The sequence below is a fragment of the Phyllobates terribilis genome, unplaced genomic scaffold (genome assembly GCF_046119375.1).
Source record: "Phyllobates terribilis strain yellow unplaced genomic scaffold, ASM4611937v1 Scaffold_2__4_contigs__length_985480577, whole genome shotgun sequence".
Classification (NCBI taxonomy): Eukaryota; Metazoa; Chordata; class Amphibia; order Anura; family Dendrobatidae; genus Phyllobates; species Phyllobates terribilis.
The window spans coordinates 63699868-63724287 of record NW_027362762.1 but is presented as its reverse complement, the minus strand read 5'-3'; the positions used below and the strand labels follow the sequence as shown (position 1 = coordinate 63724287).

The window sequence follows — 24420 nt, the reverse complement described above, 5'->3', positions numbered from 1 at the left end:
ACATTACATGCACTACTTAAAAAAACAACAATTTTCCTCTTGGGCCATTGCCTATACAATAGGGCAGGTTATATTGAAGAAGTTGTCCACTACTTTGACATTGATGCCCTATCTGTAGCAGTGTAGTAGAATTCCAGAGAATTGGCGCAGCATGCGAGAAGTCCTGCAGACGGGAATGGGAGATTCAGATTGTAGAGGATGTTAATCTTAGGTCATTAGCAGAACGGAGGGCACGGGTAGGGTGGTAGACTTAGACAATAGAGAAGATGTAGGGGGTGCTGAAGCATGGAGCACTTTGTGCGTGAGAGGGGTGAGTTTATATTGAACTCTGTAGCGCAGGGGTCTCAAACTCGGCTGGGTATATGGGCCGCACATGGAAAAAATTTGAATTTGGGGGGCCGCATTCTTTGTTCAATGTGACATTTTTAGTGATACCATTTTTTTTGTATACACCTTTTGAACATTTTTGCCGTGTTTATTATTTTATGGCTTGGGTCGTTATGGATGTGGCGATAATAAACGTGCACTTTTTTGTGTTTACTTTAGTTTACATATAAAACAGCATTTTTAGTGCCCAATATTTTTTCATGCTTTATTTTATTTTTTATTTTTTTTACAATTTTATTTCCCCCAATTGGCCACATACAGTAATATTGTCTTACAATTAGCATCATATAGTAATAATGGAAAACATCTTGTAGTAATGTTCCCCATCCAAGTCCCCATCTTGTACTAATGTGCCCCATCCAGGTCCCCATCCTGTGGCTATGTGCCCCATCCAGGTCCCCATCCTGTGGCAACGTTCCCCATCCTGGCGCCCATCTTGTACTAATGTGCCTCATCCAGGTCCCCATCCTGTGGCAATGTTCCCCATCCAGGTCCCCATCTTGTGGCTCTGGTCCCCATCTTGTGGCTCTGTGCCTCATCCAGGTCCCCATCTTGTGGCTCTGTGCCCCATCCAGGTCCCCATCTTGTGGCTATGTGCCCCATCCAGGTCCCCATCCTGTGGCAACGTTCCCCATCCTGGCGCCCATCTTGTACTAATGTGCCTCATCCAGGTCCCCATCTTGGGGCTATGTGCCCCATCCAGGTCCCCATCCTGTGGCAATGTTCCCCATCCAGGTCCCCATCTTGTGGCTCTGGTCCCCATCTTGTGGCTCTGTGCCTCATCCAGGTCCCCATCTTGTGGCTCTGTGCCCCATCCAGGTCCCCATCTTGTGGCTATGTGCCCCATCCAGGTCCCCATCCTGTGGCAACGTTCCCCATCCTGGTGCCCATCTTGTACTAATGTGCCTCATCCAGGTCCCCATCTTGGGGCTATGTGCCCCATCCAGGTCCCCATCCTGTGGCAATGTTCCCCATCCAGGTCCCCATCATGTGGCTCTGTGCCCCATCCAGGTCCCCATCTTGTGGCTCTGTGCCCCATCCAGGTCCCCATCTTGTGGCTATGTGCCCCATCCAGGTCCCCATCCTGTGGCAACGTTCCCCATCCTGGCGCCCATCTTGTACTAATGTGCCTCATCCAGGTCCCCATCTTGGGGCTATGTGCCCCATCCAGGTCCCCATCCTGTGGCAATGTTCCCCATCCAGGTCCCCATCTTGTGGCTATGTGCCCCATCCAGGTCCCCATCTTGTGGCTATGTGCCCCATCCAGGTCCCCATGTTGTGGCTCTGGTCACCATCTTGTGGCTCTGTGCCCCATCCAGGTCCCCATCTTGTGGCTATGTGCCCCATCCAGGTCCCCATGTTGTGGCTCTGGTCCCCATCTTGTGGCTCTGTGCCCCATCCAGGTCCCCATCTTGTGGCTATGTGCCCCATCCAGGTCCACATCTTGAGGCTATGTGCCCCATCCAGGTCCACATCTTGAGGCTCTGTGCCCCATCCAGGTCCCCATCCTGTGGCTATGTGCCCCATCCAGGTCCCCTCTTGTGGCTATGTGCCCCATCCAGGTCCCCTCTTGTGGCTCTGTGCCCCATCCCGGTCCCCATGTTGTGGCTCTGTGCCCCCTGTGCTGTTCTTCACACACATAAAATAGAAAAAAAAAAAGATGATTCTCACCTGTCCTCCGTTCCCTCGGCGGCCTTCCTGCAGATGTGGCCCGCAGGCACCACAGAGTCCGACCCCTTGACGATCCCGACCTGGTCCAGGAGGAGCCGCCGACAGCAGCGCTGCATTGACGCACAGAGACTGTCTCCCAGCACAGCATTTTCAATGTCAGCCGCCGGCCAATCAGAGGCCAGCAGCTGACATCTGCATATAGCAATGACGTCATACTCGCTGCGCCGACACGCAGATATCAGCTGCTGGCCTCTGATTGGCCAGCGGCTGGCATTGGAAATGCAGTGCTGGGAAACAGTCTCTGTGTGGCAATTCAGCGCTGCTGTCGGCGGCTCCTCCTGGACCAGGTCGGGATCGTCAAGGGGTTTGTGCCTGCGGGCCGCATAAAGCAGCCTCAGGGGCCGCATGCGGCCCGCGGGCCGCGTGTTTGAGACCCCTGCTGTAGCGGATGGGTAACCAGTGCAATGGCTGGCACAGGGTAGAGGCATCGGTGTAGCAGTTGGAAAGGAATATGATCCTGGTGGCTGCTTTCAGGATGGATGGGAGAGGGGAGAGTTTAGTAAGAGTGAGACCAATTAGTAGAGAGTTGTAATAGTCCAGGCGAGAATGAATAAGAGCGACAATAAGAGTTTTTACAGAGTGAAAGGTAAGAAAAGGTCAAATTCTAGAGATGTTTTTGAAGCGTAGATGACACGAGCAGGCGAGTGATCGGATGTGAGGAGTGAAGGAAAGATCTGAATCAAGTATGACCCCAAGACAGCGGCGTGCTGCAGGGGAGTAATGGTGGAGCCACACAGTCTTGTGTCTTAAAGGGGTTGTCCACTACTAGGACAACCCTTCTTGATCTATATGTTTGGCCCCAATATAATAAAAAAGCTTATACTCACCTCCCGTCCTAGCGACATTAAAGCAGAGTTAGCACTCGCGGTCCTGGGGCTCTCGTGCGGTTGCTGTAACACGTGGGGCCCAGAGCTCACATGAAAGACCACCAGCGTGGCCAGAGTTGAGGGGTGTGTTAGAGCAGTAAATATTACTGGACTGTTTTTTTAACCCCTTAAAATATAAGTCACAGCCACGTCTGGTCTTCGTGAATGGATCTCCCCCTGCACCGCTGGTGACGGCTGTGTCATGCAGCTGACGCCTGCCTCTAATAGCACTGATCGCCGCTGATTAACCATTTAGATGCCGCTGTCATTCTCCGACAGCGGAATATAAATAGACGGTGATAGCACCACACAATGACAGAGTGCCAATGTGTTACCATGGCAGCTGGTGATACCAAATATAGCAGGCCTTTTTTTTCCATTTTTCAACTTTTTTTTTTTTTTGATGGGTAATGGGTTAATGGGGTTGTCCCCTGGGCAAGATTCAGCTAACCAAATCTTAGTGCAAAGTGACTGCAATTGTATCTAAGATGCATTTAAAAATAAATAGTATGTACACTCTTATTAATAGGTGCAGATTTCCCGGATTCTCTGGCAGCTCTTTTCCCATCTGTGACACTGAGCACACGTGACCAGCACTGACAGCTCCAGACTTCACAGAGGCAAAAGGAACCCGGCGCATGCGCATTTAACTCTCGCCTGCGGCTGTGATCCGAGCATGCGCGGTGGCTCAGAACCCTTTGGCGAGCGCATGCGCGGAATGTTCGCGAAAATTCCCGAGTGTTGCCGGCGTTTTCCGGAAGCAGGAGCGTGCGTGCTGTGTCCACTGCTGTGAGCGCCCGTCCTCCCGCTCCTCGTCATGTCCATGCTGTGCTACAACCGGGGCTGCGGCCAGCGCTACGACTCCAACACGGACGGTGAGCGGATCTCCTGGGGTTCTATAGAGGGGGCAGAGCTGGAGATTACAGGGGGGAACCCATCACCCGGAATATATAGTAAGGGCATTCAGAAATGGATGATATCCGGGACCAGTGACGTCATTATAGCGTGATTACAGTTGCCATGGAGACCCAGCCTTAAAGGGATGTTCCATAATCAGTTTGTATCACCTGTCCATATCATAAGAAGCAAGTGTATGACCCTGGGGGTCCGACCAGCGTCCAGGACGAGGGGTCCGACCAGCATCCAGCACGGGGGTCCTGCGTCTCCTGATGGATGTACACTGCCGCTCTCGGGGGGGGGGGGGGATGCGATAGTACGGAGCCCATTACGTGATGTCACATAGCCTCATCTCTGCTCCCGTCTCTGTTGTTCACAACGCTGCAGGCAATCACTTCTCTCAGCGGCTCCCGCCATTGGAGAGACACTGCTCTCAGCGATTGGCTGCAGCGCTGTGACCATTAACAATCACTGAGCCCATTGACTGCGTTTTTTTTTTTTACAGCAGATGGCAGGAGCTGCTGAGCTCAGTGATTGGCTGCAGTGCTGTTGATGTGATGTCACCGCTGCAGCTGATCAACACCAATTGAAGCAGTGGCAGAAAGAGTTTGGCTTCTCTTTGTGTCCCTGCATCAATGGGGAGAATAATCTTTGAAGCGGTGCGGACATGGCTATCCGTTCCTTCGGCCACCATCAGTGACCACCACCCCTGTCAATGTGGAGTAATGGGCTATTGGAATGGGGGTGGGGGTGGGGGGGCTGCTAGCATTTTCAGCCCCCATCCTATGGATAGGTGATAAATGGCATTTATGGGAAAATCCTTTTAAAATAAAGACCCTTTTAACGGAAAATGTCCTCCAGACTTTAAGGAAAAAGTGCAACCACGGGCCTCACTAGCAATACATGGTGCCCATGACCTGATAGCCACCCGGACTGCGCCCCCTCCTGTCGCCAAATCATACAGAAGATTTTTTTTTTTTCCTAAATGTTTCTCCCATACCTCATTAGAAGTACTGTCATCTGTGAGCACGTAAAGGAGCGAATAGCGCCGAGGTAGATCACTTTACCCATCGCTGAATTCCTGTTACCTGCGCCCACGACTCGCAGTGCCATATACATTATACAGGGACCAAAACCATTCTACAGAGTGCGTCTTTAAAGGGATTGTCCATTATAGCACAACCCCTCCTTAAATGCTATAGTCCCCCGTGTAAAATAAAAAAACACACAACCTTATACTCACCCCCTGCACCAGTGCTTATATGACATTATCTCAAATGAGCGCTGCAGCCTATCGGCGATCTCCGAAGGTCTGCAGCCCTCAAACAAAATTTGTATGACTGGAGAAAGTGAAAGCACTGCAGCTGATTGGCTGCAGCGCTCATGAGAACCGACGTTGGTGTGGGAGGTAAGGTGTGTGTGTGTTCTTTTTGTTTCTTGTTTTTTTTCAGCATTAAAGAAGGCTAGCAGACATCCCCTTTAATTAATTTAAAGGGGTTGTATATAAAAGCTCACTATTATTTCCTAGAAGGCTGATTGGGGATGATACAACTAACCGCTGGACGGGATGCAGCGACTCTCCTTGCCTTGCTGCGCCTCTTCTGATTAGCCAGGTCGGCACGACGTCGTCATTGCCATGTGCGGGCGCCATACCAGCGATGTTGACACCGGCTCACAACTCGTGTGAGCCCTGCAATCAATCAGCGGCCGCTTCCTGCAGACATCACTGACATTCGGAGGAGGTCCGGGAGCAGTCACAGCTCTTACTTTTTCCAGGTGTAAGTATCGTCCGATGGAAGTGAGAATGAAGCGGCCGCTGATTGGCTGCAGGGCTCGTGGCGGTTGTGAGCTGGAGCCGACATCGCTGGTACGGCGCCCTCACGAGGAGAGTAAAAGGGGGAAGATAGCTGTTGAGAAAGGGTTGTTTAAGTAGTGGAGAAACCATGTAAGCATTATGGATATCCGTCTGTCCAGTTAGGAGCAGATTGCTTATCGGTGTCACCTTTGCTTTGAGGAACATCAAGAAGCGTCCAAAAAGTGACTACTGGTGCAGGTGGCTGCAAGTCCAAGTCCTCTCTCCTCATCCTTCCTTCTCTAGTTTTGCATTTTTGTGGTGTCGTTATCACTACTAGTATCACGATGTGGTGCCTGCAGCACATTCAGGTAGCACAGCTCCTCCAGGATCGGGTATCCATGTGCCACCACAAGAAGCTTTGTTGTGCCACCACAAGAAGCTTTGTTGTGTCTCCTAACACAGTCTCAAGACTAAGTATCAGATACCAAGACACGACCATTACACAAGGATAGCCGGTGTGGGAAGCATCTGCTCCTTCTCATGACGATGATGATGAGGAGTACCTCCAGAGTTTTACAAAAATGACCTCTAGCGGCTACTGTTGTGCATATCTGACCAAACTTACTCCATGAGGAATGAAGACCTGACGAGCTGTATAGGGACCTGCGCTCACAGCCCAAAACCGTGTAACTCAATGGGCATTTGCTAGAGAACACCAGAATTAGTAGGTCCACGATTGGCATCTCCTTGGCATTTAAAGGCGTTGTTAAGGATTGGAACAAAAGTCTGCCGTCACTCTACATGACAGCTTGTGGTGGATGTCCTGTCATGATTTTCCGGTATTGCATGCTAGCGGTTACACACGACCAAACATGTTCAGCTTCTCATATACACACGTCACATAATCTGTTGACCTGATGAAACTCAGACAAATTGGATCCTCTGATTTCAGTTTTCAGGGTGATTTGGTATCCAGCTCTAAGTTTAGGGTCTTCAAATAAAGCTGCATGATCCGGCCATCATCCAGTTTCTAAGTGCACTTGGGTGCATGGGAGGGTGTGGAGACAGATGTATAAGAGGGACCAGATCCTGGGGAAAATTTAGAAAGAGGGAGCAGGGAAGAGTTACATTAGTGAAGTGATACGCAAAAGAAATGTCTTTAATCATGCTTAAAAAAAATGTGGGGGGTTCGGTATTAATCGGATCATCCGGGATAGTGCATTCCAGAAAATTAGCACAGCACGAGAGAAATCTTGGAGACGAAGGAATGAAGAGCACAGATAGGGTGGTGCAGACCTGTGGAGAGCTTTGTGGGTGACAGTGATAAGTTTGTATAGTATTCTGTAGTGGATGGGTAACCAGTGCAATGACTGGTACAGGGTGGAGGCATCGGTGAAGCGGCTGGACAGAAATATGACCCTGGCTGCCGCATTCAGGACAGATTGGAGAGGAGAAAGTTTGATAAGAGGGAGACCGATCTGTAGAGAGTTGCAGTAGTCCAGACGAGAGTGAATAAGAGCCAACAGTAAGAGTTTTAGCTGTTTCAAAGATGAGAAAAGGTCGGATTCTGGAGAGGTTTTTAAGATCCAGGTGACAAGAGCGAGTGAGTGATCGGATATAGGGAATAAAGTTTAGTGTCGAATATGACCCCAAGACAGCGGCGTGCTTCTGTGGAGTATTGGTAGAACCTCCCAAGGTAATTACAATATCGGCATAGTTAGGTTAGTGGAGGGAGGAAACACAAGGAGTTCAGTTTTTGACAGATTCAGTTCCAGATAGAGTGAGGACATGTTGTTGGAGACAGCGGAAAGACAATCCCTGGCGTTTTGTAGTAATGCAGGGGTGATGTCAGGAGATGATGTGTATAATATTATTATTATTATTATTATAATTGTGTGTCATCAGGAGAGCAATGGTCCTGAACACCAAATCTACTGATGGTTTGGGCAGTATATAAGGAGAAGAGGAGGACTGAACCCAGAGGAACCCCGGCACGATTATGGCTATTACTACTCTGCTGAGAAGAGGATACAATTGTATCCCGTGTAGACAATGTATTTTAAATGCGATTTACTCCAGACTGATACTCTGTAGCAAGCCAGCAGAGCACTGTCTACACTGGCTAGGTCTATCTCTCTGGGGAGAGCAGGACAAGCTATAGACATGGTTACTGTCTCTGAATGTAACGCCCTCTAGGCATGGTTTAGGCAATATTTCGCTGCCTGTTGAGAGTCCCACAACCGATCCTGAGAACAAGGCTTTGCAGAGCCCATCTGAATGCAGTGGCATTTGAGCCTGCGCACCTCCGCTCCACTCATTGTTCATGGGACTGCTGCATGTAGCCGGGCGTTATACTTGCCTTTTTCCAGTAGACTCACATAGACCACATAGAGCTGTGACGTGTGCTCTATATACAGAAAACCTTTTATATAGTCCCTGAGGAGCCTATCTGTTCTCTCCACCTCCCCGTCCTCTCCACCTCCCCGTCCTCTCCACCTCCCCATCCTCTCCTTGAATACAACGATACTTGATCACATTTTGTTTGTACTTATATAATAATGGAGATGTGGGGCTTGTTCTTGTGTTGCAGGTTCGTGCACCTACCATCCGGGGGTCCCAGTATTTCACGACGCTCTGAAGGTAGGAGCAATGCTTATGTTACTTCTTCGCTCCTGTGAAATAGTAGTGGAGTGCGGCCGTGCTGTAACTTGTCTTCGTTTTTGTGTGCAGGGCTGGTCGTGCTGTAAGAGGCGGACAACAGACTTTTCCGATTTCCTCAGTATTGCGGTACATGTCTTCGCCTCCTGATATAATAATGAGACATAAACTCGGCTCCTCACAGGTTCTCCTAGAGCTGCGCCCGCCCTTCAGCTCCTCACAGGTTCTCCTAGAGCTGCGCCCGCCCTTCAGCTCCTCACAGGCTCTCCTAGAGCTGCGCCCGCCCTTCAGCTCCTCAAGGCTCTCCTAGAGCTGCGCCCGCCCTTCAGCTCCTCACAGGCTCTCCTAGAGCTGCGCCCGCCCTTCAGCTCCTCACAGGCTCTCCTAGAGCTGCGCCCGCCCTTCAGCTCCTCACAGGTTCTCCTAGAGCTGCGCCCGCCCTTCAGCTCCTCACAGGTTCTCCTAGAGCTGCCCCCGCCCCCCAGATGAAGGGATGTACCTTTTGGCCACCTCATCCAGTAACGTGTATAGGATCACTGTAATATCACGCTCACTATCATTTTGCCATTTCATTTTGTTGCAGGGCTGCACAAAGGGTTTACACAGCAACGAGAAGCCCCCAGAACCGGTGAAGCCCGAGGTGACGACATCGGAAAAGAAAGAGTTGGCTGAAGTAAAGCCGAAGTTCAACGAACACATCATCCAAGCACCGAAGCCTATAGAATGTATAAAGAGACCCAGGTGAGTGCGGGGGATGGGTGTTGGGTTGTGAAGCCTAGTCGTAACCTTCTAAATATCTGAACCTCCTCAGTGGTTCTGTGTAAGGTACCGAAGGTTCGGTCCGGATGTACTGAAGAATACGGTGCAGACACGGTAAGGGACCCTCTGCGGCCCCTTCATCAGACAGACTTGACCGTTATGGCACTATATGGCAATAATCCCATTCCTTAATAAGTAAACCCCTTCTCCTTCCTGTCCTAGTGCGGACGAGCCCCTGACATGGTTACAGCTGAAGATATCGCCGTCTTTGAAGCAAGCGCTGGACAAGTTAAAACTTTCCACAGGAGTTGACCAGACGGTAGCAGGTAATGCTCACAATTAGAGGGGACCTGGCCGGAGATTTCTGCTCTCATACAATGTGCTGGAGAATGGGGGAAAAATATTCCAAGTGAGGAAAAATTACAAAAAAACCCCAACAAAACAGAATTCTGCTATTGTTTTGTTTTTAGAGCGTTCAATGGAGTACAAATGACCCGGCCAGATGGTTCTGTGGGTCAGTTCAATTACTACCATACTAAAGCCGTATAGGATTTATTATTTCTTGATGGTGAAAAAACTTCTGAAATTTGGAGCTGTGCCAGGCCTTGTTTTTATCGGTACCATTTTTGGAACATTGGACCTTTCAAGTCGCTTTTTATCATAATATATATATTATATTATATATATGACTCGCCCAGGGTGAATGGGGACGACTCGGTACCCGGGCCTTTTGCCTGACCTTGGGGATGTCGGGGTGGTCGGCTCCCGGGCCCGTACTCTGGGGTCAGCTTTTAAAAAGGGATTGGTTTGTTTATTAGTTTTATTAAAGTTCGTGACGCCACCTGTGGTTTCTGGTGAGAATCACCAGCGCTGCGGCAGTCCGCTGAGGCCGATGATAAGGCAGCTTGATGGTATAGGAGCTCGGCCTCAGGGCAGCGTACGGAGAGGGGAATGCAGGACAGGCGAGACCCAGCCGGGTCAGAGCAAGAACAGGGACGGACACGATAGTCACTTCAGTACCGTTTACTGGTGGAAATTCAGGCACGTCCCGGAGCACTGTAGGGTGAAGGGTGCACATCAGGATCCTCCCCAATGAGTGGGTTTTGGGCCTCCTGTTCCCTGCTTCTGCGTAGTAAGTTTCTGACCTGCCTGGAGCTAGGCCTAACTTTGTCTCTGTCCTGCGCTGGCTGACCTTGTGGTAGGGCCTTTTCTTGGAATACACGCTCCTCAGCTTGCAGGGCCTATGTGTCTCCTGGCTCTGTTACGTATCAGCACTTTAGCGATCCTGGGACCTGTAGTTCTCCAGGGATTCCGGTTATGCCTTACTGGGTCCTAGAGATCCCGGTAAGCTCGGACCCGGTGTCCGGTTTATGCTTCGGGGTGAGCTAGTTAAGCTCCTCTGCCCCCTATGTACTAACTCTCCACTTGCCTTCGGCCTACTCGGGCCCTCACTAGGCTATACACACTAACGGCAGCTTGCCGCGCTTCACCGATCTTATGGCGCCGGCACACCTAAAGCTCACTATCCTGAGCTACAACTGAGTCTGGGCTCTGCTCCACTGCAGACTAACCTCTCTCCGGCTTCTTTACTGCAGGAACTCTCTCAACAGACTTGGCTCTCTGTCGACTCCAGACTAGACTGAGCTACCTAGCTCCACCTTCCCTATTTATATCCCTAACGGGCTCCCTCTGCTGGTCTGAGGTGGAAGGTGGAGATGTGTGAATGTTTATGGGGGCCTCTTGTGGAGGATTCCATTAATGCACTCTTCTAGGATCTGTGATGCCAAGCGCAGCTGGGCGTCACATATATATATATATATGTATATATATATATATATATATATATATATATATATATATATATATATATATATATATATATTATTTTTTTTGGGGGGGGGCGGCGGGCGACGTCTGAAAAACAGTAATTCTGGTGTTCAATAGTTTTATAGTTTGATCAGATATGAAATGTTTTCTTTTGTGCATTTTTTTTATTTATTTTTAAAGGTTAAATATATATATTTTTTCCCTATGTATATTTTAGTTCCCCCTTAACTTACACGTTGTATCATATTCTGCAGTATCCCAGTATAGCTGTATATTGTGAAATCTCAGTCTCCTGTAGAGGTCGGGCACTTCTACAGGAGTTATACATACCCAGTGCCCACTGGCCGGGGTATGGGTAACTCATACATACACTCCGGTCCCGGGTCAGAAACCGGTGGATCCCTGCAGTGCGTGCGCTGGGGGAATTCATAAGTCTGCAGTCGCACAGAGTGTCTGCAGACTCATCGCTTTTGACCGGACATCTCCTTTAATATCTAATTCAATGCTACAATAAGATGAAGATCAGAGGTTTTCTTTTTTCCCCCCACATGATGGGCTAGATATTGGAGCGAGGTCAGGAATTTATTTAGGTAAATCTATTGCATAGATAAGTGTAATGAATGCAGGAGAAAAAATGCTGCTACAAAGCACTGTGTGAACATACCCCTGCAGTTCCTTGCGTGGTGTTACCCAGCTTTTTTTTTTTTTTCCCCCATGAAAATATGTAATATTATATCGTCAGCCGTAACGTAAGCTGTATGGACGTACCCTACAAACGCCCCCGTAATCCTCTCTGTAAGGCGCCGATACCTTGATAATGACTTGTCTATAAAAAGCAACACGATCCGAGAAGAGACTCGGAGCCGCTGACAGATCCGCACTCAACACCCGCTCCTGTCGTTAACTCCGAGGCGACTCCTCCAGGCGTTACAGATAGCGTTAACCCTTTCATGTTTCATCAGGTTTCCCACAGAGGAGCAGCAGCAGTGAACATAGAACACTGTGGTCCTGGCTATTTTTGGGGAGGCCAGCCATTTATCTATTTTCTGACACTTTCTGAGGAGTTTGGGCCAGAAAAGAAGTTAATTGCACGGAGTCATTATTTATTTATTTTTTTTTTTTTACACGTGTTGTTTTTTCAGAAAGAGTTTTCAGCAGACTCATTATCATCAGAGGAAGGATTGTTTATACACAGCTGATAACACCGGATCCACTATCCCCTGCTTACAATGGCTTTTACACACTCATTAAACGCTTCAATACAGGAAGGTCTGACTCTTAGGCTATGGATTTATATAGTGTGACTAAGTTAGTTAAAAAAAAGAATAAAAATGGTAAAAAATAATAAAAAAAATATTATACTCACCTTCCGATGGCCCCCCCGGTAGCTCGCGGTGGCGTAAAAGGACCTTCCATGACGTCATTTAGTCATGTGACAGGTCATGCGACCGCTGACGTCGGAGGTCGCGTGACCCGTCACATGACTAAATGACGTCATGGAAGGTCCTTTTAGACCATCGCGAGCCGCCAGGGAGCCAGGACGCATCACTAAGGAGACCGGGGGACATCGGAAGGTGAGTATAATGTATTTTTTTATTTTAAATTCTTTTTTTTTACAGGTACTACGGTACCCGGGTCTGGAGGAGAGTCTCCGCTTTTCCAGACCCAGGTACCATCCGCACATTGAATCGCTTAATATCCGCATGTACAGATGTAGTCATGTAGATATTAAGCGATTCAATGCAAGTCAATGGTGGCAAAAACGCAGCGCCAAAATAATTGGTAGTGCTGCGGATTTTTCTGCAATAATCCGCAGCGTAAATTTCCGCAGCATTTGCACAGCACATGCGGATTATCATTGGGGAACATGGCAGACCTTCTACCAAGCGTTTTTTTAAGCATTTCTGCGGCGGAATTGCCGCTGCGGAAACGCTTAAACACACAATGGGCACGCAGCCTTATCCATTACGGCTAATATACATGTGTATTTCTTGGCATGGGTCTCCCCACAAATCTTAGTCCAGTCAGTGACTAGAGTAAGATCTCTGGCATAAGGCATGAATTGGACGCCCATTTTGACTTGGCCTAACGAACCGCCAGAACTTGCAAAATTATTCCCTGGGATTTCGCGTTGCGCAACGAAATTTACGATTTTTCGGAGCGATCTTCGCTTTGTGCTTCCATTAAAAATGTTGCTCCTTTTGGCTTTTGCAGGCTCAGAATTTTTCCTGCGATGTGTGAAACTTTGATGTGATCATAAATCAGCTGAGAGGAGCTCAGAAAAAGACATAATAACTTCAAACGCTCTGTAAGCCTGTCATAGGGAGCTCACTGACAGATTGTCAGTTGTCTCATTCTGCAGCCAGCAATGAACAGCGCATCACGAAGGCTACACAAGGAAAACAGTGCAACATTTTTAATGAAACCTGATGTCAAAAAAATATTTTTAGCCGTTTAAGTGTAAAAATAAAAAAAAATAAATGTGTCCTCAAACATGGACAATTCCTCGTGAATGACCTTTTAGTGCACAGAAGCCTCATATGAAGAATAATCGCCCTTGACAAGTTACAGGAGTCGTTAGTCCATGTCTCTAATTATGACCACTTCCCTGGATGAGGTGGACGTTGGCCCCGCTTTCTGGTACTTTTTGCTCCTTTGTTCTCTCTTTAGATATAATTCTGACTTTGATGCTTTTTTTCTTTTCTCTTGTTCTGTAGATGAGGACACAGGAGAAATCAAAATCGGAACCTCCTGTAAAAATGGCGGCTGCACAAAGGTAAGGGGCGGACATTGATTTATCCTCCGGCCAAAAGTGCCCATGCGTGTGACTGTTTGTAGTACCCATTGATAGGGGTGAGCGGACCCCGGGAAGTTCGGTTTCCGGTACCCGACCGAACCTTAGTCCAAAGTTTGAATCAGGTGCCAGGAACTTTTCCCAAACTTGAACCCGAACCCCATTGAAAAATTCTCTCTCCCTCTTTGAACTTCCCCCGGAACTCCGAACATTAAGATGGGCTTCTTGGAGAACCCCAAGTTCTCTCATCTCTAACCAAATACAAAGTGCGATGTCAATCAGGGGGATCCAACTTGAAAAAATGGCTGCCAGCACTGTAAAATAAAGTGATTTGCCTCCTCTTCCCCCCTCCCCCGGGGATATGGCGCTGATCCCCCTTGTGGTTCCTAGTCTTAGTCTGGCTGCTGAATCCTAATCCACCAGCGTGTGATCGGTGGTCGCAACAGTCACGTGCCTCTTCAGTGTCCTCAGCGATGAGAGCCAAGACACCTGACTGCTGTGCCAACTGATTGTTTATATGCGGGTGGCACGCGACCGCTGCAGCCAAACACCGGCAGCTCCGATGCTTGTTGGGTAACCACTTTTAATGACTTTGCGGAGCCAGAAATACCATCATGTCAAAGCCGGAGGATCTCTGTTCTGAGTAAAGATTAAAAGGATTGCTGAGAGGGAGGATCTCGCTCCTTTTTCTGAAGATGGGACAACTCTGCTTTTAAAAGCAATCTGCCATCAGGATTTTACTAGGTATTCTGAGAGCAGCAGGATTCCAGTGATGTGTCACTTACTGGACTGTTTTGCTGTTACAATAAAATTAGTGTTTTATCAGCAGGAGATTATCACTACACGACTAGTTGTTTGGTGCTTCCTGGTCCAACCACACCCCACTATCAGCTTTCTGTCAATATACAATGTTCAAAGGAAGCAACCAATCAGTGGTGTGGGCGGGGCTATACATAGCTCGGCATTCTGAGCTCTGCTAGATCTGCAGCAGAGAAAACTGTAACTGCTGCAACCAGTAAACTATGTGACACATGGCTGGAATCAGGGTCTCTGTCCCTATATCAGGCTGAAATTTGTACATGCATAGATAATAGATCGTTTTGATGCACACAGTCTACCATTGTTCTCGGCAGCACATACTGTTTACACAGGATGATGTGCTGTCGAGACACTTCATGTATTTCTGTCTTTCTCCATAGACCTTTGCAGGAGCGCAGAGTAATGAAGAGGTTTGCCAGTACCATTCTGGGGTGCCGATCTTCCATGAAGGGTACGTAGGAAAGTGAGACTTTAACATCATGCAAAATTGACTGAACCTGTCAGGAAATAAAACCCCTGGCAAAAATTATGGAATCACCGGGCTCAGAGGATGTTCATTCAGTTGTTTAATGTTGTTGAAAAAAAAAAAGATCACAGACATGGCACAAAACTAAAGTCATTTCAAATGGCAACTTTAGGGCTTTAAGAAACACTAAAAGAAATCAAGATTAAAATGTGGTACTCAGTAAGGGTAATTTCAATTCTGAGGAAAAAATTATGGAATCACCCTGTAAATTTTAATTTCCAAAACTAACACCTGCATCAAATTAGATCTGCTCGTTAATCTGCATCTAAAAAGGAGTGATCACACCTTGGAGAGCTGTTGCACCAAGTGGACTGACATGAATCATGGCTCCAACACGAGAGATGTCAATTGAAACAAAGGAGAGGATTATCAAACTCTTAAAAGAAGGTAAATCATCACGCAATGTTGCAAAAGATGTTGGTTGTTCACAGTCAGCTGTGTCTAAAATCTGTACTAAATACAAACAACATGGGAAGGTTGTTAAAGGCAAACATACTGGAAGACCAAGGAAGACATCAAAGCGTCAAGATTGGAAACTTAAAGCAATATGTCTCCAAAACAGGAAATGCACAACAAAACAAATGAGGAACGAATGGGAGGAAACTGGAGTCAATGTCTGTGACCGAACTGTAAGAAACCGCCTAAAGGAAATGGGATTTACATACAGAAAAGCTAAACATAAGCCATTATTAACACCTAAACAGAAAAAACAAGGTTACAATGGGCTAAGGAAAAGCAATCGTGGACTGTGGATGACTGGATGAAAGTCATATTCAGTGATGAATCGTGAATCTGCATTGGGCAAGGTGATGATGCTGGAACTTTTGTTTGGTGCCGTTCCAATGAGATTTATAAAGATGACTGCATGAAGAGAACATGCACATTTCCACAGTCATTGATGATATGGGGCTGCATGTCAGGTAAAGGCACTGGGGAGATGGCTGTCATTACATCTTCAATAAATGCCCAAGTTTACATTGATATTTTGGACAGTTTTCTTATCCCATCAATTGAAAGGATGTTTGGGGATGATGACATCATTTTTCAAGATGATAATGCATCCTGCCATAGAGCAAAAACTGTGAAAACATTCCTTGAAAGAAGACACATAAGGTCAATGTCATGGCCTGCAAATAGTCCGGATCTCAATCCAATTTGGTGGAAGTTGAAGAAAATGGTCCATGACAAGGCTCCAACCTGCAAAGCAGATCTGGCAACAGCAATCAGAGAAAGTTGGAGCCAGATTGATGAAGACTACTGTTTGTCACTCATTAAGTCCATGCCTCAGACTGCAAGCTGTTATTAAAGCCAGAGGTGGTGCAACAAAATACTAGTGATGTATTGGAGTGTTCTTTTGTGTGTTTGTTTTTCATGATTCCTTAATTTTTTCCTCAGAATTGAGTGATTCCATAATTTTTTCCCTCTGCTTGGTCTGAAAAAAAATACCCTTACTGAGTACCACATTTTTAATCTTGATTTCTTTTAGTGTTTCTTAAAGCCCTAAAGTTGCCATTTGAAATTACTTTAGTTTTGTGCCATGTCTGTGATCTGCTTTTTTTCAACAGCATTAAATAACTGAATGAACATCCTCCGAGCCCGGTGATTCCATAATTTTGGCCAGGAGTTGTATACTAATCTGGATTTTTGCAAGTTTTTTTATGTTTTTTTTTTTTTGTTCTACTACTACAGATAAAAACTACCCAAACTTGGTATCACCTTAGAACAATTACAAGGTCGTTTTTACATCGAAGTGAACACAGGAGGCGGTGGGGGAGATGGTTAAAAGAAAAGCCATATGTTGTATCTTATCTTTGACAAAATTTTAATAAATATATTTACGGGAAAAAGAAAAGCCATAAAAAAAAAAATAAAACCAACAAAAAATAAACCTTTGTTTTTTATTTTTTATTATTATATATTCCACCCCAGTTGCTATTTTTCCAGTTCTTCGGTCATTTAATGCACACTACTTGTCCTGCAGTAAAAACAAAACAAAAAAAAACACAAGTCTTAATGTAGTAGAAAAATTAAAGAAAAAAGTTATGACTCTTGGAAGACGAGGAGAGAGAAAAAATGGCTGCATCTCTCCAAAGGGTTAAAGTGAAATTGTATACAGTGCACCTGACTGCTAAATGTCACGTGCCGTTTTCCCAATTTGCAGGATGTGTATGGTAATATTTGGGGTTGTCTGATCACGACCTGCGCCGATGTGCCAAGGAGGGGAAGCTGCTGGCGAGTCTTCATTATCCTGGTGCTCGCGCAATAGCCTGAGAACTTGAAGACCATCTGTGGATGTAGCAGGTGCTGGGGCTTACCTCTATTATTTCCATATATTCCAGCATGGGATATTGATATGAATTGCTTAAGTAAAAAAAATCCTATTAAGGGTATTTTCCTTGTCCATATATACACAGTAGATGCCCAGGGCATCATATTCCTGATCTGTGCAGAAACCCTCAGCAAGCACCGCGGCGGCATAATAAAGTGCAGCAAAAGTTAGGCTAAGTTGTTAAAAGTTTTTAAAGGGAACCTAATTTACCCTAATTTATGAAAAGCTGGACTGGGACTGTGCTTCTCGGATGAGTTGTCCAGTCACCAGCGGCTTTTCCCCGCCTCGTTCCCCCAGACTGACAGCTCTCCTTATACACAGTAGGGAGAGACCGGTCAGTCTAGGGATGTGAGACGAGGAGACTTTACTTTGGGTCAACAAGCATAGTCCTTAGCCGGCTTTGCTTGGTTTGTCTCCTCTAATATATTTCAGCGTTTCATATACCCGGCTTCAGTAACGCAGCCAGACTCATCCATGCTACACATCATTCAGGCAGCGTGAACTGGAAGACAGGTTCCCTCTAGTTTGGATAATAGGTGTCCCGTCCAGATTTCTTTACCCATTTTATTTATTTTTTTCCTTTATTTAGGATGAAATATTGGAGCTGCTGTAAGAGGAAAACCTCTGACTTCAATACATTTTTGTCCCAGGAAGGATGTTTTAAGGGAACACATTTATGGATGAAGAAAGACGACGTAAGTGTAAAGTTCTTCTCCTCAACATTGAAATTGCAGCACCTAAAAGGAAAAGTGGTGGCATCGTGGAAATCACAGGATGGATAGATAAGATAATGATGATGATGATATGGAAACAAAATGCTCAAAACATCTCAATTTATGGAGTATGAGCAGTGTGCAGAGATCCCCTAACTTACATGGCTTGGCTGCTGTCAACCATTTTTATTTTCATCCTCTGCATTTACATGGCTTGGCTGCTGTCAACCATTTTTATTTTCATCCTCTGCATTTACATGGCTTGGCTGCTGTCAACCATTTCTATTTTCATCCTCTGCATTTACATGGCTTGGCTGCTGTCAACCATTTCTATTTTCATCCTCTGCATTTACATGGCTTGGCTGCTGTCAACCATTTCTATTTTCATCCTCTGCATTTACATGGCTTGGCTGCTGTCAACCAATTCTGTTTTCATCCTCTGCATTTACATGGCTTGGCTGCTGTCAACCATTTTTCTTTTCATCCTCTGCATTTATATGGCTTGGCTGTTGTCAACCATTTCTATTTTCATCCTCTGCATTTACATGGCTTGGCTGCTGTCAACCATTTCTATTTTCATCCTCTGCATTTACATGGCTTGGCTGCTGTCAACCAATTCTGTTTTCATCCTCTGCATTTACATGGCTTGGCTGCTGTCAACCATTTTTCTTTTCATCCTCTGCATTTATATGGCTTGGCTGTTGTCAACCATTTCTATTTTCATCCTCTGCATTTACATGGCTTGGCTGCTGTCAACCATTTTTCTTTTCATCCTCTGCATTTACATGGCTTGGCTGCTGTCAACCATTTTTTTTCACCATCTGCAGATCAATCGCATGTCTCCATCCTGTGATTTCCATCATTACACCACTCTTCCGTCTTAGTGTTTTCAATATTGAAGAGTTTGTATAGAAAAACTGTTCTCGCTTTGAGCCAACATAAAGCGGATTGTCTGATCTGTATGGTCGTGTATTGCAGGGTAAGAAGGTGGTTCCCTGCAGACACGACTGGCACCAGACCGGCAGCGGAGTCACCATCTCCATCTATGCCAAGAACTCTATTCCAGAGCTGAGCCACGTAGAGGCCAATAGCACGGTGGTAAGTATAGACCCATGGTCCTGGCAGGGTGCCTGGGCTTCATAGGAGACTGGTAGTAGTGCAATAGACTGCAATACTGAAGTTTTGCGATCCCAGTTTAAGTCCTCTAATAAAAGATTAAAAATAAATAATACGTAAATATAAATTAATATAATCAACAAATTAAAATTTATTCCCAAAACACAAATTGTGAAAATCTTTAAAAAAAAAAAAAAAACTATTTTTGCTATTTTATGCGCTTGTAAAATATACAAAAAACGATTTCACCCATACAGTGAACTCAGAAACAGGAAAAAAATGGAAAAGGCAGAATTTTATTTCATCCCGAAATATAAAATAAAAAGAATTAAAAATGCATGTGGACACCAAAGTAGAATGAAAAATACAAGCCCTCCTAGAATGCTATCCACCAGAAGTAAAAAAATGTGTATTGGAAAGCGAAAAATAAAATGGCCACATTTTCAATTTAGATTTAAAAAGGGAAAACTTGGCATCCAAACTTGAGACTGCTCCATAATATCCATCCCTTCCCCATTGCTGGGATCTGATCGCTGAGACCCACAATGTTCCCAGGACTCTAAAGAGCCTGGTGTGAATGGAGCGGAGGTCAATCATGCGCACTGCTTCTTCATTCATTCATTCATTCGTGTTGAGCATCACCCGGCTGGTTTTCTCTGCTTCCACAAGCATGAATGGAGCGGCAGTGGGCACGATCAACCTCCGATCCATTTTGCACAGGGGTGAAACCGCAATCTGATGCCCAGCGGGACGTTATTCACCTCCTGATGCAGAAGTTACCTTTTTAAATCTAATACCGGTGGTAGAGCAGGAGCTGTCCTGAGCCAGTACAACGGCTCCTTCAGGACAGCAGCGGACGTATGTATTGGGCTCATTATCAAGTAGTATTAAAGTAAAAAAAAAAAATTTTTTGGGGGGGGTTAATAATAATTGACTGAGCATCCTCATCTGTCATTGGAACTTGTCACATTTTTCTCGGTAGGTTAATATCCAGATCATCTTCGATGGCGAGAAGGAGTTTCAGCAGAACCTGCAGTTGTGGGGGGTGAGTAAAACAGGAGGGGGGCCCTTTATCATTCATGATGGGGTCAGACCCCTAAGTGAGATGTTCCCGCAGGTGAACATCTGTTCTGTAGGTGTCTGTGAGTACAGGTCTGATTGTGTACATGGGGTCAAATCAAAATCCGCACCGCTCTCCTCCGATGGGGGAACAGTGAATTTTTTTTTTGTGTGTGTGTGTGCAATTTCATGAGCCACTTGCGACATATTGAAGAATTTGGCACAAAAACACATCAATGACTATCACAAAGCAAAAAAAAAAAAAATTGAGTGAAAGAAAAAAAAAAAATCAGGCCCAAGTCCTCTCCAGATCTTTCCTGTGTGCGGCTGTAAGACAACTGGCTGCAGCAGGAGCCTCCCCCGCCCCTCCGCTCTGTTTGCCGTGGGACACGCAGATTAATTCCTGCCATGATACAAATAATTCTAGATGTCTTGCTACAGTTTCTCATGTGTCTCCTATCACTGATGAGACTGTTGTTTTTTACTTCCAGGTTATCGATGTGCAAAAAAGTTACGTGAACCTAACGGCAACCAAAGTGGAGGTGTTCATGAGAAAGGCCGAGCCGATGACGTGGGCCAGGCTAGATCTACCGCAGCCCGCGCCTCCACCGCAGAACAGCACGGAGGTCCAAGAATGACCCCCGGCCGGACGGGATGTCCTGCCCCGTAGTATTACTTATGTCAAGGGATCGGATCCAAAAGAAAAGACTCGTTCCACATACGCCATTTCTATTAGCTGGTTCAGTCCAGCATGAAAGCCTTCCACTCCCTATGTGACCAAAAATCCGACACACGTCCAGTCAGAGGCCCAATTCGATAGGTCGCTATGGCCAAATGCTCCTCTAGTTACACCAACGACTAGAAAATTATACTAATCCTAGATAGCCCCCTTTTAATCTATTTCTGTTGATGATGACGCTTGTGCCCGGTCGCACAGAGCGGATCATATACATAATGTATTTACACCGATTTATGGAAATATCGATGTCGGAAAGTTTTCGTCTTTGCAAAGTTTGTGGGTAATTTAGAGACGGTGTCAAAAACAGAAATCTCAGCAGAGCATGAACTATTCCAGAGATTTCCAGGAGCCCATGCCGACCCATCTTCATTTATTTTTATATATCGGTAAATTATATATATATTTTTTTTTTTTTATCAGTCGGGAATGTTCTTCTCCAGCCATTACATGGGGTTTACCTCAATGGAAGTCTCCAAACCATTTCTCTACACGGTGATGAGGTGCTGGATGGATTATTCCCATCATCATAGAGGAGTATTGTTGGATAGAGCGGCCAGGCATGTGAAAACTTCTCAAATCCATGATTTCCTTCCTGTATCTCTTAGTTCTTATCTTTATAGATGGACATTGTCGGATAGATCTTGTAAAAACAAGCGATATTGCAATTTACTGCTACTTGAAATTTTCAGTTGTTCATGAGATATTAACAATTTACAGCTCGTTGCCTTGGAGACCGACCACCGCTGCTAGACAGCAGTACGTGTGCAGTGCTTACAAGCTCAATATAAAAAGTGTTTGTAAACACTCGTTCTGAAGCTGGCCAGGATCGCTGAAGAAAGCGGTTACCTCCTAATCCTGGAAAGCTTCAGCGCAATGCTTACAAGCCAGACAGCGGTGGTCGGTCTCCTAGGCAACGAGCTGTAAACAAGTGTTAATATCTCAAGAACGGCTGCAAATTTTAATAAGCAGCAAATTGCAAAATTGTTTGTTTTTACGAGCTCTATCCGACAATCTCCATCTATGAAAATAAAGACCTAAGAGATGCAGGAAGGAAATCATGGATTTGAGTGTTTTTCACATCGCCAGCTGCGGAGCGCTCGCTGCCTCGATCATTTATAGATCCACCATCTTTATTGATGACTTGCCCCAATCGTCATTGGGATTACTTCTTTCTTGCCCTCTTACGGCTTCTGCTCCAGTCCAACTGGCTCCTTCACTTCCAGCCATAACAAGAAGATTCAGGTGGAGCCCCCCATTAATGCTCCATCACCGCTGTCTGAATCTCCGCGTATGGGTCGCTCAGTTTTCACTGATTCTGGTGTGGGGTCATCTGCTGGGGGGGCATTCACGTTTGTTTCCCCTCCCCCATCGTGCCTGTTCTCTTTCCCCCTCTTTTGATCCATTGCATAACCATGACCAGCTCTTCGGTGGGGTCAGGACGTCGATATTACGGCTTCGATCTTCTGCATGATGAGCGAAGACCTCAAGACCTGCGGCCGCTTTATTGTACATTTCAGTCCAGGAAAAGTGCCACAAAAACTCTATTGAACGGCTGGAGGGGCTTATTCCCAGAATCCTTACCCTTCTTCAGTGCTGTTCAGCCGTACTGAACGTGTGTAAAGCTGTATTTTTACTCTTAAAGGACCCATCGTTTTTCCATAAGTGTTTTTGTTTTTTGCCCGATGTAAAATTCGCTGTTCTTCTGAATCCGGTGATGTTTTTCTTTTGTTCCTACTCTTCTCCGTTCCTCAGATATGTCCCTTTTATGAAGTATCCCCATAGACTAGAGTTGTGGACCACGCCCTCTTGGCTAATAAGCTTAGATTTACATACAGGGGCAAAAGGGGCCATATCTCAGGAACGGAGAGGCGCAGGAACAAAAGAAAAACTACGCCGGATTCAGGAGAACAGCGGCTTTTACTCCGGGTAAAAAAAATATAGATATTTATGGGAACGGATGGGTTTGTTGTATATATTTTGTTTTATATTATGCAGTGTATCGCCTGATCATCGTTTAGAGGGGGTGGAATAGCCGGCTCTCTGTTCACTATATGTGAGATCTAGTAAAGCAGTGGTGATCCCCGTGTGATCGAGTACTGGCCCGATCCAGCATTGTCCGGGCCGCTATGCTAGTCCTCCATACGTTGTGACCTGCCTTGTCATTATTGGCTCATATGTATGTCCCGGACCCCACAATCCTGAAAATGAAGGGGCCCCATTCAGGTAGACTGTCTCCCTGCGGTTTCCAGCACAGTAGGAAGATCAGGAGCGCCGCTGTGCAGAATGGGAGATGGCGCTATACCCGGAGCGGTGGTCCTTCTATTTCAGAATTGGATAGGATCCCAGACGTACGACCCTTCCCAATCATTACCTATCCTAGCCTTTTAAGATGGGTGCAACCCTTTTAAAGTCCTTGCATTCTCTTAAGACGGCCGAATAACTCGGACAGGGATCGCAACGCATTGCTCGGACCTGCCGGCCGCTCTCCTGACCTGAGCGTGACAGCATGTATTTCTATGCGGCTGCCACTCTCGGGTGGGGAGAGCCCGCCTGCCAGTCGAAGCGTTGCAATCCGGCCGTCTGACTCTTCCCTTAAACTAATTGTTCTTAAATATGCCGCACCTCTGTTAATCCTCTGGGAAAAAATGACTGAATTGACAATTGGATGGTAGCATTGTTTATTGAGGGCCCAATTATTGCATTTGTGCCTTTTTTGTGTCTCGTTTATTTGGTGTTTTCCATGTTTCGTTTGCACCTTTTATGTGTGTGCCTCTTCTTTTTTTTTTTTTTTTTTTTTTTTTATTTATTTTATTTTCTGGACGGTTTTCAGTTGAATCATTAAAAAAGATTTTCCTGAAAATGTACTGCAGTCCCCTCCCGGAGTGATTTTTTTTTTATGTATTTCTGCGATTTTTTTTTTTTTTTTTTGCTCTAGAAATTGTCGCAGAAAGGTTAAAGATTTTGCATAAAATTCATGAACCACATTATAAAGAATTTTTGGTCCAAAAACCCAAAGAATACCACAAGACAAAAAACAAAAAAAAAAAGGAAAGGGACTTCAACACAACAACACAACAGAAAATAACCTCAAAGAATAAAAGTTTAACCGAAAAGTAAGTAGAACTCGGCTATGGAGTGGTGTAAGGGATTTGATTATTTTTGTTTTTTTCACAATTTTACAGTCTTTTGTAACTTGTAATAATACTGAAATTTGTACATAAACTCAATGTCGAACCGGAGCCTAAATGACGTTTTCTGCTACAAACTGAGGACAAGTCAACAATCATTTTGATTTTCATCTCACAGGGCTTTTTGGACTGGATGTGGGGTCACTACTGACTTGGGAAAGAAAATATGTATTTTTTTTTTATATATATATATTCTTTAGATTGGCTGTAAATTATT

The 24420-nt window shown here is 45.7% G+C and overlaps 1 protein-coding gene across 1 annotated transcript; it reads left to right on the top strand.

Annotated features, from left to right (window-relative positions):
• The first annotated feature begins 3679 nt into the window (after nt 1-3679).
• CHORDC1 (cysteine and histidine rich domain containing 1) lies at nt 3680-21646 on the top strand. Its single transcript, XM_073662060.1, has 11 exons — nt 3680-3859; nt 8267-8316; nt 8407-8463; nt 8918-9075; nt 9316-9419; nt 13638-13696; nt 14914-14984; nt 17978-18083; nt 19080-19199; nt 20200-20262; nt 20768-21646. Exons 1-11 carry the CDS (start codon nt 3802-3804, stop codon nt 20912-20914), a joined length of 993 nt encoding a protein of 330 aa, XP_073518161.1. The 5' UTR covers nt 3680-3801; the 3' UTR covers nt 20915-21646.
• Nucleotides 21647-24420: the final 2774 nt, after the last annotated feature.

Coding starts and splice junctions, on each gene's coding strand:
- CHORDC1 (XM_073662060.1), top strand. CDS start 3,802: ATGTCCATGCTGTGCTACAACCGGGGCTGCGGCCAGCGCTACGACTCC. Junction 9,076..9,315: donor GAATGTATAAAGAGACCCAG/GTGAGTGCGGGG, acceptor TTCCTGTCCTAG/TGCGGACGAGCCCCTGACAT. Junction 20,263..20,767: donor AGAACCTGCAGTTGTGGGGG/GTGAGTAAAACA, acceptor TTTTACTTCCAG/GTTATCGATGTGCAAAAAAG.